The sequence below is a fragment of the Ailuropoda melanoleuca genome, chromosome 6 (genome assembly GCF_002007445.2).
Source record: "Ailuropoda melanoleuca isolate Jingjing chromosome 6, ASM200744v2, whole genome shotgun sequence".
NCBI lineage: Eukaryota > Metazoa > Chordata > Mammalia > Carnivora > Ursidae > Ailuropoda > Ailuropoda melanoleuca.
In genome coordinates, this window is record NC_048223.1 from 7,337,842 (window position 1) to 7,353,182 (window position 15,341).

The following is a 15,341-nucleotide window of genomic DNA, read 5'->3' on the forward strand; positions in this document are numbered from 1 at the left end:
AGGAGAAGAAAGGGATAAAGAAAAGGGGGGTAATCAGAAGGGGGAATGAAGCATGAGAGACTATGGACTCTGAGAAACAAACTGAGGGCTTCAGAGAGGAGGAGGGTGGGGGAATGGGATAGGCTGGTGATGGGTAGTAAGGAGGGCACGTATTGCATGGTGCACTGGGTGTTATACACAACTAATGAATCATCGAACTTTACATCAAAAACCAGGGATGTACTGTATGGTGACTAACATAATAAAAAAATATTATTGAAAAAAAAACACTTTCCTTCAAAAATAAATAAATAAATAAAAGTTATAGATCAGTTCTTAAAGGACCCAGCCCAGTGGTCAGTAAATGGTATGTGTCTGAATTATTATTCACACAATTGCAAAATCTTCACAGAAACCTACATCTGCAGGGACTGTTAACATATTCTCATAAAACTGAGAATTCTAGAGAATGTTCAACGTATTTTCAGGAGAAACAAACTTAGAATTCTATTTTCTCCAGTTAGCCTCTTGTTTTGTGAGGGATTATTAAGTTCTCTTCATCGCTTAGTCGTCTAAGTCTCGAAAGAATAGCAAGAGAATCTGGGAACCATTGTCCTAAGAGAATTATAGATTGTGTTCATCCCAGGCTGGGGCCCGGTGAGGTTTCCATCTCTCGGTGGTTACTGACTCATGCCGTTTCCCGGCCCTCCTCTGACTGAAGGGAAGGAGGCCGTGAGCAGCCTGCAGAAGCTTGTTGTTCAAGGTAGATCCTAAAGCCTCTTCTTTCAGTGGCTTCGGTGATGCAATCTTTTCCCCTTAATTAGCCTGGAGGCTTTTTCACAATGGGGATTACATTTACAGAACCATCTGCTTTTAGCATATGCCAGGAATCATCCCTGTGACAGGCACACACTTAGATTTTTTGTGTTTTTTTTTTCCTGAAACTTTGTTAATGTCCTTTATTCAGATTTATATACTTCAGATTATTTAAACATGGCATTTCACTTTAAATTGTAATGTTTGCCCTGATCTTAGATCCAGCGTGACTAATTTTACCCTCTCATGATTTTAATAAGAATTCATGACAACATAAACCCACCACTGTGCCAGAACATTCACCTGCACTCTGTCCCTGGAGGCCTGAGGCCTGTAGGTGAAGGTGCCCCAGGGCCTAGCCTAGGAGTCAAAAGGACTGGGTTTTTCTATATTCGCCTTTTTTGGGAAACATTGTAGTGGGCAGCTGGGCATCCTGATATGGTACTTTTCAAGAATATTTGGAAATGTGCTATATATTTATGTGACACCTTTTCCTTGAGTCATTTCACTTCTTAGGCTCTCAAGACAGGATTTGAGTTTTGGTGCATTTGGGAAAAGTCTTCTTCCATCTGTTGGTTATCTAAAGTATGCTATAGTTAACACTTGATTCAGGAACATGAAGTAAGCATCCAAAATGTTTTTTTTTTCCTCAAACCTACTAGGTCAACTCCTAGTAGGGATGTCTAAACTGAAAAGGCTTTCTTAGTAATTTGTCTTTTGTGACAAAGCTGTGGACAACTTTGAAAAGTATTGGCTTTACACCGAAGTTGTCCCATTTGTAACAGCTTAATGAGGGCTGAAGTTTACGGACTCCTTTTGTCTGTCATAGGAAAACTGTTTTAATTGGGAAGGTGGGTTATTTGAGCTGTCATTCCCCTGAACACAGCTGAATGACCGTTACTGCTCTGAACAGTAACAGTTTCTAGTACTGTAGCTGAGTGTAGGCCCTCATTCTTTTACATAATGTGCAGAGTACAACACGGTGCAGCCCTCCCCTACCCTCTGAAGCCCCATACTAAGTTTGTTTTCTGATGCAGGTTTGAATATCTTTTTAATTTTGACAACACCTTTGAGATCCATGATGACATCGAGGTACTGAAGCGAATGGGAATGTCCTTTGGCCTGGAGTCAGGCAAATGCTCCCTGGAGGATCTGAAACTCGCTAAATCCCTGGTGCCAAAGGCGTTAGAAGGTTATATCACAGGTATGTTCACTGACACTTTCACAAGTTGTACCTGATGGCATGTCCAACCCTAACCTGGTAAAACCTGTCTCAGAGAATAGTAAAGTCCACTGTATGCCCGCCCTCCAATCTGTGCCCTTTTAAATGTAACCGTTCTCTTGAATTTCTTATTTATCATCACTTGCTTTTCTTTAGAAATACAAACGCAAATACAGTAAACTGGGAACAGTTTATTGTTTAGTTTTAGCTATTGCTGACCTTTATTTAAATGGAATCATGGTGATACATTCTTTAGTGATCCGGGTTTTTTCCATTCAACGTGATCTTTTCATCCATCCACATGATTTAATGTAGCTGTAATTCATACATTTGTACTGCTACATAGAACTCTGTTGTATGAATATACCACCATTCATTCATCTTACTGATGATAAACCTTTGAGTTTTGTTTCCAGTTTCTTGATATTAAAAAACAGTGCTCCTTTGAACATTCATATAATGACACCGAAGTGCCCATGTGCGATGTGTGGCGTGAGGTTGCTGGGTCACAGGTGCGGGCAGCTTCAGCTTCACTAGATGATGCCAGAGGTTTTTAATTTGATTTCACAAGTTACATTCTCACCTGCAGAATGGAAGTGTTCCATTTTCCCAATCAGGTGGATGTGAAATGGTACCGATTTTTTAAAATTAAGATTTAATTCATATACCATAAAATTCACTGCTATTCAGTATATTCATAAGGTTGTGCAATCATCACTAATTCTAAAACATTTTTATCACCAAAAAAAAAAACAAAACAAAAACCATACACATTAGCAGTCACTCCCTATTGCCCCATTCCTCCCAGCCCTAGGCAACCACTAATCTGCTTGGTCACAGTGGCTTTGTCCATTCTGGACATTTCATACAGATGGAATCATACACTATGTAGCCTTTGTGACGGACTTCTTTTACTTAGCGTTGTGTTTTCAGGGTTCACCCATGCCATAGCATGTATTTCATCCCTTTTATTGCCATTGTATGAATAATAGCACATTTCATCTATCCACTCATTAGTTGATAGACATTTGGATTGTTTTTGGCTATTATGAATGATGGTGCCATAAACATTCTTGTACAAGTTTTTCTGTGATCATAAGTTTTCACTTCTTTTGGTTGTGTATCTAGTAGTGCAGTTGTTTGGTCATATGGCAACTCTAAACATTTTGAGTAACTGCCAAACTATCTTCCAAAAGCATTTGTACCATTTTACAACCCTACCAGCAGTGTATGAGGGTTCCAGGTTGTCCACATCCTTCTCAGTACTTGTTATTGCCCGTCCTTTTTGTTACAGCTATCCTTGTAGACGTGAGGTAGTATTTTACTGTGGTTTTATTTCGCATTTTCCTAAAGACTAATGGTGCTAAGCATCTTTTTGTGTGCTTATTGGTCATTTGTAGATCTTCCTTGCAGAAATGTCTGTTCAGATCCTTTGCCCGTTTTTGCATCAGGTTGTCTTTTGATTTCTTAAGAGTATACCGAGTATACTTAAAAAAAAACCCGTATGTTTTACATGTTCTGTAATTCAGATTTTTTTTTTTACTGATTCAGAAATCTTCTTTACAATTGTCCTAATTCCCAAGACTATGGTATCCTCTGTACATATAATTTGGAGGCATAAACAATGCTTTTTGCCTTTGCTTTTACCAGTTTCCTTCATTTATAAATATTACCACCTAGAACTTCACATCCCTTTCTGAAGGCACTGTAATGATACTTCTAAGGTATAATAAATAAATTTGAGTGAAGAGGTAGTTCTTATTTTTTTTTTAAGATTTTATTTTTAGGGGCGCCTGGGTGGCACAGCAGTTAAGCTTCTGCCTTCGGCTCAGGGCGTGATCCCGGCGTTATGGGATCGAGCCCCACATTAGGCTCTTCCGCCTATGAGCCTGCTTCTTCCTCTCCCACTCCCCCTGCTTGTGTTCCCTCTCTCGCTGGCTGTCTCTATCTCTGTCGAATAAATAAATAAAAATCTTAAAAAAAAAAAAAGATTTTATTTTTAAGTAATCTATACACCCAACGTGGGACTCAAACTCACAACCCAGAGATCAAGAGTCTCATGTTCTACCAGTGAGCCAGCCAGGTGTCCCTCATTCTTATTTTATTTGGCTTTATGGTTTTGGCCCTCTGGCCAAAACACAAGAGTTTGTTGACTGAGATTTGGGTTCTGTTGGATTTGGTTCTTAAACTGGCACCATCCACCTGCTGCAAATGTGACCCCTTCTTCTTGCCCCATAGCTTCACCCCCCACACTCCCATCTCGTCACTCTCTCCCAGAGCAGGCCCTGCTGTTCTATTAGCAGCTCAGACATAGTGGCAGTCCAGCAGGGTCTGAATAAAGGGCTTACTCAATAAATCACCAGAACTTTATTTTAGTGTATTCTCAGTGAAAAGGCTCAGGGCAATCAGGCAGGCTCTGTGGTTTTGATCTCTTTGTGACTTCATTTGCAGACTGGGGCATAGACTTTCTGGTTACTTTAAAAGAAGAAATGTGTGCTTTTAGTGTGCAAAGGGACAGAATGGCTCTTGAGTTAGATTGTGAGAACTATTGTGTGGATCTTATGATAATGCGAAAGAAATGTAGGATTTTCAAAACCATTGTGAAAAAAGAAAATTTACTGTGTTATGCTCACAAACAAGTAAATAGCTGTGTTCTGACGGAAAGTTTTCATATATACTAATTAATATTCACCGCAGGATTCTGCCTTTCATTTCATCTTGCACAGACTTGTTCTTATTTAATGTAGTTAAAGTCTGCTCTTCTTCTTAGAATTGAAGTGCTGCCTTAGCTAGCCTATAAAGAAAAAGGTTCACAAAGCCATTCTAAAATTAAATGAAATCATTTAGTTTCCTTTTTTCCTATATAGGAAGCTTCTCACTTGGTCAGACAGTGCCAGGATAACAGCATTTTTAATCCTGGTACATACAGTTGTAGGTTTTGGGGTTTTTTTTTTTTTGGCACAGTAATTACAAAACTATTTTGATTAACTATAATAAAGGCTCATTACTAAATTGTACTTTCTGAGTGTATGTTCAGTCTTATTTTGTAATGTAAGTCAAAGAATTTCTTTTTAGGAGTACATTTCTATTGTTTCTTTCACCTCTTTTGTAAACTTGCTGTGAAAGAGACTATACTCATTCATTCATTAACATTTAGATCTTCCATGTTCTAGTCACTACCTTCTCTTGAGCAAATATTCTAGATAATGAGACCAGTATAAAATTAATAAAATTACAATAAGAATTTATCAGAGTTGTGATTGGAGAAATATGGTATATGCACAGAAAATAAGATTGCAAGGATGTACACCCAAAATATTTTATGCAGACTAAAACAGTAATGCTTGTCTCACCTTCGTTAGAAATTTGACTGCATATAACCTTTTAAAATAAGGGCTAGTTTGAGTTACAAAGCAAAGGATATCAGGAAAAAGAATGTATCTTTGATGAGTAATAGCACTGAGTTGATTAGGGGGCACGTGAAAAGATGGTACAGTGGGAATTTTAGCAAAAATGAGTCTATCCTCTTTACCTATTTCTTCTTTTTTTTTTTTTTTTTTTTAGAAGGTGGGGAGAGGTAGACAGAGAGAGAATCCAAAGCAGGCTCCATGCCCAGCATGGAGCCTGACACAGGGCTCCACTTCACAACCCTGAGATTACAACCTGAACTGAAATCAAGAGTTGGCCAGATGCTTAACAGACTGACCCACCCAGGCACTCCGTCCTTCTTACCTATTTCCGATTTGACTTTCTTTTTACCCACTCCTGGCTTTGGCTTTTAACACCAATCAGAGTCTTCGGTGGTGAGGACAGCAGGTGTCCAGGAATGGTGCAGTGATCGCTGTACTCTCAGCTGCCCTCTCGAGGTCTTAATTAAGAAAAAAGAATGGGAGTCTGATTGGTTTAATTCGAATTCTTCCTCACCGTAGTCTACTNTTGGCTTTTAACACCAATCAGAGTCTTCGGTGGTGAGGACAGCAGGTGTCCAGGAATGGTGCAGTGATCGCTGTACTCTCAGCTGCCCTCTCGAGGTCTTAATTAAGAAAAAAGAATGGGAGTCTGATTGGTTTAATTCGTTCTTCCTCACCGTATTCTACTTTCCCATATTTTTATCCTGTTCTTATGTCCTAGAGATTTCCTTTTTTGAAGCCAAAGAAATGTGGATTCTCTCCAAGACAGGAGACTTACCTAGCTGTAATTTTTTTTTTTAAGATTTTATTTATTTATTTGAAAGAGGGAGCAGAAGCAGGGGGAGCCGCAGGGGGAGAGGGAGAAGCAGGCTCCCCGCTGAGCAGGGAGCCCGACTCGGGACTTGATCCCAGGACACTGGGATCGTGACCTGAGCTGAGGGCAGCCGCTTCAGCGACGGAACCCCCCAGGTGCCCCTGAGCTGGCTCGTGCCCTTCCCTGTCCGTACTCGCTTCAGGCGGCAACCGCGGCACCGCGGAGCTTGCCGAGCTTGCAGCGCACCGACATCTTGTTTCTGTTTCTCCCTCTAGATATCTCCACGGGACCTTCTTGGTTAAATCAGGGACTACTTTTGAACTCTGCTCAATCAGTTTCAAATTTAGACCTGACCACTGGTGCCGCCTTGTCTCAATCAAGGTATGTATTTTTTCAGGGTTAGAGAAGCGGCGCAGCCCTGAGCCCCTCAGCAGGGGAGAGCCAGGTGTCACTGCCGGCACGGGGCTGGAGCAGGTTTGGGCAGAGCTGCCCAGTGGCACCTCCTCTCCCATGTTGTTAGTCCTACGTTTTACGAAGCTTAAACCATTTGCCGCATTAATGAGCTTGTGTGTTTTTAATTATTTGCTAGTGTAAACCAAGGGTTGTGCTTGGATGCTGAAGTGGCCTTAGCAACCGGGCAGTTCCTTGCCCCAAACAGTCACCAGTCCAGCAGTGCGGCCTCTCACTGCTCTGAGTCGCGAGGCGAGACCCCGTGTTCGTTCAACGACGAAGACGAGGAAGATGACGAGGAGGATTCCTCCTCCCCAGAATAAAGACAGGAGAAAACCCACGTTTCCTATTTGATGCTCATGTGTGTTTTTAGTGTGAGCTCTTGTTTTTGAAATGATTGCTTCAGTCTTTGCCTTTGTTTGCACTGTGTGTTCAGTGAAAACTAGGGAAACACGATAAGCAAGTTCTGTGAAGGCTGAGATGATTGAGATGAAAGTTAACATAGCGTGAATGAAGACTCTGAACAGCAGAGCAGTGGATCACACCGCAAACAAAGCAGTTTTCTGAGGTGATAGAGGGGATAGTCCCTAAAGAATTGGCAGCATGAATGAAGCTCATTTATCTTCCACGAGGTGGGATCTTTGTGTTCCCCCACACCCACAACCCTCCTTAGAATGAAGATTGCTATAGTGAACAGCCCGTGGCATCATGTTTGTCATGTCTCTCTTCCTCAACTGGGCTGCTTTTTACAAGCAGAAGTGAACATGAAAGGGTCCCAGTGGGGATGAGTTGTACAGTGAGGGATGTAGACAGCAATCCTTGTGGTCTAAGGAGCACAGATTGAACTGCTGAACTAGTGGAAAGTCTAGTTGAGGTGCTTGACGCATCAGCTGCCTTAGACGGCTTCTAGAAAGGAGCAAGCGCTAATTCTTAAGTACTTAAGTGACATTTAGAATAATTTATAGTAAAACTGAAATGATCATTATTAGCCAATGCATTGGTGCATAGAATTTTCTAGGGCTACTTCTGGAAGCCAAAATAGAATAGCATTTCCACGTGCATTAAATACTTTGCCAGCACTGCCTTTGCCAGCATTCTAAATCTGGAGTTTTACGGAGAAGGAAATTGTATCTATAGTTTTAATCAAAGCTATGCATTTCATATAGCTTTTTCATTTAAAACAAAACAAAGAAACCCAATTCCTATGACCGAACTGCTTGCTTAGAGTTCCCTACAGTACTTGTATGATTTCACTCAGTGTGCAATTTGTGAAAATGAACCAAATGTCATTACTTTTGTCTTAAAAGAAAAGTCTATTTCAAGAATATGGACAGCAATGTTTTCCTGTACATGTCACCTATTGTACATTTTCATGAATCAAAAATACCATATTGGGTTTATTCCTGGCTGAATTGCATTCAAACTAACCCTATATTCAGTGTTTCACAGAAACACAGAAAAATATTGATCACGCCAAACGATTGGATTTGTTTCACATCGTGCAGTATACAGTACGTTGTTTCATAGCCAAAGATGCCACTGGGAACACTGCACTGGTGTGTTCACAGTTCCTGCTCCTCTGAACGGGGGAGTGTGGGGACCTCTGCCAGCGTGGCCAAACCCCCATCTAATTTCACATTAAGGCCTTGAAAAGGAGCAAATAATAATGGAAAAAAACTCTTTGACTCGAATCATTTGGATTCGCCTCTAGATTAATCTAGCACCTTTGGGCCCAGCACTAAGCTTGTCCCAGATCAGTGCTTTTCTAAATCCACGGGGGAAGTACGGATGCCTTCTCATGCCTTTTTAAAGTCCTTCCACTCTGCTTCCAGTGAGCCGGAGGTGAAAGATTCAGCTGACCGAAAATTTTTACTAAGGTCGTGAAAACTAATACACAAGAACACACAACTTAAACTTAAGTTCCTTTGATATAACAACTCATTCTGTCAGAAATAAGCCATAGTGCAGACTTGGAGTGGTCAAGGGGGCGGGGAGACTGAGGCAGTTCTTAGAGAATTCTGTCTCAGCCTGAGTTCTGGGGCACACCTCTGAGGCCGGGCGGATGGCCGGAGTCTGAAAGACTGCAGAGGCTGCAGCGGGGACCTGAGGGCTCCCGAGACATTTCCAGCTTGCAGATCCTCGGCTACACAGTTGAGTAAAACTGAGTTCCTTCCAAACTGCCACCTCCTTTACTAACCCCAACCTTAACTACCGCATCCCTGTACTTGGGGGGGCCCAGCAGGGACCCGGAGAGGCCAAGGGCCACAGCTAGCTCTTTAGTCTTCAGAATATTTTATATAGTTTCCAAGACCTGAACATCAGCATTTGTGTGCGGGTACAGAACCGTAGCCATTCCTCACCAAATAGCGGAGTCCTTGTTGGAGATCTTGGGATACCACCCCTTTCTCTATTCTCTCTCTTTCTCTGCTGCTATAGTGTTGTAAACTGATAAAATACAGGTTTGTTTGTTTTTTAAAACAACCAAAGACTCAACATAATTGGTGCCCCGTCATTGGCCCTCTCAGCCATACGCGTGTGGTGTTTGGTGGGAAATGGTCTCCATCCCTCAGTAACGTGTTTGGCTTACTGCTGAGGGCGTCTGTTGGAGTCACACTGTGGTCACCAGTACATGTTGCGGGTATAAAGCCTTACCTGAGCAGAAAACTAAGTTGAGATGTTTAGAAAGATAAATTCTTTTATTCTTCTGTATCTCCCCAAAGAGATTTTTTTAAAGTTCAACACTCAGTCACAATTCCATATAGCAGTCAAAGTAACAAAATGTTAGGAAATTACGGTTACAACATCCAGGATTCTTCATAGGCGTAGCCCTCGGGGTTACTTGTACACACGCATGCACACCTGTACGTGCACACACACAGACACCGCTCCCAGAAGGTGCTGGTGCCACTCTGCTTTTTGGGGAGTTCGAGAGGCCTTTTTCCTCCTCAAGGGTCAGTTCAGCTATGACCTTGCAAGTGCACAGTGTCAGCCGGTCAGTAAATTCATGCTCCCTATAGCACTTGCACAGGGGCACCAGCCCTGCCTCGTCTGACCCGCACGTGGGGAGGGCAACACTGCCAGAGTCCACGGCAGTCCGGCACCCAGGCACCTGTCCCAGCTTCCCTTCGCCCTTGCCCTCACTGCAAATCTGTCTCATGTACTTCGTCCTTTCATGTGCTGACAAGGGGATGAGAACAGTTCTAGTAAGTGCTGATGTGAATTGTGCCTTATGACCACGGAGGACACTGTGGAGCGGTCAGGAAAGGAGGTGTTGACACAGGGACTCCTTGCCTTAGCCATGCGCCCTAGCCCTGGACAACATGACAAATGATGACCACGTGTTTGGTTTCCCGCAGTTTAATTCTTTCTAGAAATGGTGAGGACTTTATGCCATTTTAGCAGGATGAAAGAGGATAACTCCCGTCATTGGCAGAATTTACAGTGTAACCATACCCTGCCATACTTAAAAAATAAAGCCAGGGTCAGTCCTCAAATGCAGATTAGCCCCTATCAGGTCATTAAAATGGAGATGTTTCACAAAAGCGTGGCTCACTTTAGCTGTGCAGACATTTGTCACTCGGCTGTTTGCTTAACCACAACTCTTTTGGCTGCTTGGGTCAAGGAGACAGCCAAGTTGCTCCAAGTGTAGATGTAACTTGGGCCCCAGGACAGTCAGAACATAGTGGTGGTGGGTGTTCTTGGGGGCAGGGTTACAAAGGAAGGGAGCTGCCAAAGCTGTTCCTCTCATAACCGCACTCGGAGAGGGGGTGGTGGTGGGGGGTGCCTGATGGAGTTCATCAGTGGTTCACTTTAAGGGCCCTTTAAATACTATGGTCAGGCATTGGAAAGAAGTGTGTCCCCAACAAATCTGGGAAGTAGGTATTAAGATTATACCTCCTTAGTCGTTGGTACAGGGTGGGTGTTGGACAGTGAATGTAAAGATTTAATCCTCCAGTAGGTATTTGAGTGAATACAGAACAGAAAACACAGAATGAGCAGTGCAAAGGGGAAAAAATGACAGGGTAGTAAGACAGTGGCGGGGAAAGGTGACTTTGGCTGGGGTGGCCAGGGAAGGCCCCACCCGAGAAAGTGACGTTTGTCCTGCAGGGGTCAGACAAAAGACTGAAAGACTTACCATACCACTCTGTCCCATAACATGCACTTGGAATTGCTACTAAATTCCAGTTTTAAGCATACATTTTGGAGTTCGTTAAGGAATTTTTAAGATTTAAGAGAAAAATTTAGCCAACAGCAGTTTCCATAAACCAAGAGAAGATTCTGACTGACCCATGATGTTCTCATTATCAGCTTCATCACTTGCAGTGGAACCTATACCATAGAAAAGTAATCACTTTTCTAGGTGTTTTCTCTAGTTTTTCAAGTGGTTGGATACATAACTTTTTATATTAGATAATCTTTTACTCTTCGTGTGGATTGGCCTTAATGGAGCAAAAGACTCCCCCAGGATATTTTCACAAATAGGCTCCCCGTTTTCACGACCCACAGTAGCGGTCCCTAGGCCGATCGTAAATGTGTTATTTATAGAGGAGCCCCACAGGTGTGTGCCAGGGGCCTACACCGTGCCGTCTGCCTCAGGAGTGTGCCTCCCTGCCCTCTAAGTCACAGAGGGCACAACGTTCAGTTAGTTTAGCCTTCAGAGAGGCCACACTCTTACTCAAAAGAGAAAAGCCTGATGTTTGCTGAAGATCTTACCTTTTTAAGAAAAATTTAAATGCCCACATAAATGATAACATTTCTCAGGAATTAGCCCCTTCAGGGTATCTCTGAACAGTTAGGCTTACGTACCCTTTGAGACCCAGTTCCCCCACATACATCTACATTCACACATGCTGAAGAAAAGAAAGTGGGGGACACAAAACGGATCCTCCGGTTATGCCCCGGGCATGTGTGCCAAGTACGGAAGCGTAAATGGTAGCAGACGGCCATGTGATCGTGCTGGGGGCAGTGTGTGTTCGTTTCTTACGTGCGTCCTGCGCAGGTGTGCTCTCAGTCAAGGTAAAATCCCGTGTCATTCTTATACAGCTTTTGCTTTACAAAAAAGGCTCTAGAATCCAATGCTATCTTGACCCTTGCTATTCCAGCAGACTGGACTTCAGGCCTCTGTGCTTCGGAGCTGCATTGGAAGCCAGTGTAGATTAAACGGTCAGGACTCACCCTTTCTCCACCAAGGGTTTCAGAATGGAAGGGAACCTCTCTTCCACCCCATTCACTGAGAAACAAGCTGAGAGCTTACCTGCCTAAGGTCCCTCGGCCTGTCTGGCAGAGCCTGTACCACAGCCCAGAATTTCTTCCTCTTGTGAGGGCCCCATGGCCTCCTGAAAACCCCACCCTCACCGTAGTCCTTCCAAACAGCTTTGAATAAATACTAGTCCTCTGTCACACCGAGTGCTTCACAGCCAAGGAGCAGAAGTGGACTCCACTCGTGAGTCCCCAACAGGAGGCTGTGGTGTCAGCTTTGGGCCTCTCTGAACCTGGAAGACCCCAGGTTTAGACCTCACATCTGGGAAGAAACTCATACCTCCGTGAGCAAAGACCATCCTGCGTGTTGGTCCTTGGTAGGAGGCGTGAGAGGTTGGGTTCTCAGTGGATCCTTCTGTACCACATTAGTTTGTTTCTGTCTGTGTCTCTCTCAACAAAGCAACTCCCCCAGATCATGTTTGGGGTTGAAAACCCTTTGTCACTTCAAACTCACCGTGTTGTCACTTAACATACGTCCTCTTCCGCATGCCAGGCACCACCTAATAACAAATGGCCTGATGTTCTATTTTGCTTGTTCACGACTGGGGTCAGCGTTTTATTCATAGTACAAAGTTTGAAGAGCCAGATACTGTTCTGCTGGAAGACTTCTCTGAGCACATTGCAGTTCTTTTCCTCCCAGTAGTACGATGGCAGGTTCTGTCTTTAATTGGCAGCCGGCCAACTGCAGGCCTGAGCTCTGAGGGCCACGGTTCGGTATTGGAGTTCCTTGAGGTGTTTTGTTCACCACCACACTTGACTTTGAGACAAGAGAGCGGCTGTGAGCCCAAATCACAAGTTTGTTCACCTTTTCCCTTGGAGATGCTTTACTCTGATCATGTGCTGTTGGGGTTTATTTCCAGAAAATACAGGTCTGTTTTTTTTCTGCATTAAGGAAACATTGTGGTGCCACATGCTTTAAGCAGTTTAAACAAGAGAAGTGAGGGAAAGATGCAGACACCACATCTGACTTGCCTAACGTAGACTTTATGAGATTGAAGTACCTAACCTGAACGATGTATTATTTTATAGCAGCTCAAACTTTGTAAATAAATACTGTTATTTTTATATGGAAATTTTATAGAAGAGCTATTTCTGTATACTTAATTATTCCTGGATTTCCTGAAATTGCTTCCAGTAGATAACAGACAAGTCCTAAGCAGTGTTCCTCTAAGGATGGTTCAAGGACCACCTGCAGCAGAATTAACGAGGAGAGTTAAATGTTGCATCCCTAGGACCCACCCCAGACACTCTGAAGCTCTGGCAGTGGGCCCCGGAAGTTGTATTTTTAATAAACTCTGAGTGATGGTTTTTGTCCATTAAAGTGTACCTTTATCCATCCTGTAAGCTTAAAAGAAGGAAAGAAAAAAAACATCTGAGATGAGTGTAAGTTGTGCTTGAGAAAAGAATGGATCAGACTATATGATTTGAATGAGATGTACTATAGAGAAAATAAATAATTTAAATAATCTTGGTCTCTCATTATTAGTGGGCTGATGGGGGGTTAGAGGGTACTGTAATACGCTGCCCCACTCTCCCTTCTTTAGAACCAGGACACTCCCTCCACTCTCTGTGTCCCCCCAGGAATTGCCCTCAGCAGAGAGCTACATTTCCCGAAGCAATGCCCACAAGTAGCCACTGAGGGTACAAAAGCCCAGCTTCCTTGCCCCAATTTGGGGTATCTGAAGTGCCATCCCAGCTTCAGAATTCCTCATGGAGCTGAGCAGTTCCTCTAACAACTGCATCGTGGTCCAGCTTCCCCTTCCGCCCCATCCTGCCTCCCCCACTACACAGGTGGTGGTCCAAGAGTACTCGCCAGTACGTACAGGCCACCTGTCCCACTTGTGATGGAAATACATTCAATTTTTTAGAGGTTTTCCGTGTAACCTATGATTTTACATCTTTTTAAGGTCGCTTGAGAAGATTATAGCATGAAGAATCATGTTTTTACAGTCCCAGAAATGACTGACCTGAATACAGCTTTTTTAGGGAAGATGCTTTCTTCACTTCCCTTTCCACCAAACCCGCAGCAGCCAGAACAGCTGCGGTGATGTGTACAAAATGTGACGCTCCCCAGCTTCAAGCGGCATTTTAAAGCTCCTGGCCTCAGGCGCTTCCAAAACTGGCTGTCTCCTATGTTCCCACAAGCTAAGCAGAGTACGTTAGGGGCACGTGGATATGAAAAAGGTATGGGAAGGTTCGGAGCAATTGGGAGCCATACAGTGGGGCCAGGGCTTGAGGAGACACTAAGAAATGGTTAGGGAAGCCCTCATGTGAATGTTCATACCCACAAAGGAAGGTCTCTTCCTGTAAAGATTCTCACCTGAGTTCAGTAGACCAAGTAAGTGATGGTGGTGGTGTGGGACATGCAGTGTTGAAAGGGGGAGCCAGTGCCCACTCCTTTCTCCCAGGGATTTACTGGAGTGGTAAGCCCGAGCCAGCATGCCGTTTGCTCCTCTTACCCACCCCTTAGTAGCCACTTCTTGGAGCCATTTGGTTAATGTGTCCAAGGACTGGATCATCTGGCCGTTAAGAAAGTGGTGTAGCTCTTGCCGCCATGTGGGGGATGTTGTGAAGGACTGTTGGGAGTGTCGTTGGTAGCCGTCAACACAGCCACTGGACACTGCTGACCAGGGAAGATGTCTGCAGACTCCAGGCGTTGTTTACCTCGAAACCCAGCTTCCTGATGAAGTGGGCTTGCCTGAGAGGACAAAGCATCAGAGAGAAGACAGCCTCAACCAAGAGTCTTCTCCAGGAGACAGAATCCATTTGACAATCAACTTAATCTTTTTAGATTCATATTCCTAAAGCTGTTTTCTTCTCCGTCTCTGACAGATGTACTATTTCTGTAGTTCCCTACCCCTTCCATTTTTGCATCTGTATCCGCCAGCTCCTCTCGCTGCTGCTTACACCCGAAGACCTCACCAGCCCTCCCCCGCTTCCTCGTCTGTCAGGAGGGCTTCATCTGTTCTTACTGCGGACGACTGCCAGATGCCTGCGAGCTCCCTGCACACTGCCAGTCCACCTTCCTCCTGAGAGACCTTTCCAGCTCCTTGCTAAAACTTGTTTCAGGAAATCTTCTCAGAGTATAAAATGCACTGTGGTGAAGGAAGTCCTGTATCAGAGTGGGTGAAACCAACCCCACTTAATGCAAAGTCGATTTTGTCATAACCACTTTCTCACTCTCATGCAAATCACTTTCTGACGCTTTTGCCACAGGGCACAGCGACTATCGCTCAATCACTTCTTTCTCACTTGCTTATCTCCTGCCTTGCTCAAGAGGCCTACCCTACAAAGGCTTGGAGATCTGTTTTCTTTTTTCATACCCTAGCACTTGGCCACAGCTCCCAAAAGCCAGGACTCAATTAGAAATTTTGAGAAGAATGTACACTGA

The 15,341-nt window shown here is 43.8% G+C and overlaps 1 protein-coding gene across 11 annotated transcripts in view; it reads left to right on the forward strand.

Annotated features, from left to right (window-relative positions):
- TFDP2 (transcription factor Dp-2) overlaps window positions 1-13,416 on the forward strand; it is a 177,411-nt gene extending 163,995 nt beyond the window's left edge. For all 11 annotated transcript variants that reach the window (XM_019797119.2, XM_011221859.3, XM_002916860.4 and 8 more), the window contains 3 exons: window positions 1,833-1,999; window positions 6,517-6,622; window positions 6,831-13,416. In XM_019797119.2, the coding sequence (XP_019652678.1) occupies window positions 1,833-1,999; window positions 6,517-6,622; window positions 6,831-7,014 (457 nt within the window). In that variant the 3' untranslated portion in view covers window positions 7,015-13,416. The remainder of the gene's footprint in view (window positions 1-1,832; window positions 2,000-6,516; window positions 6,623-6,830) is intronic.
- The last annotated feature ends 1,925 nt before the right edge of the window (window positions 13,417-15,341 follow it).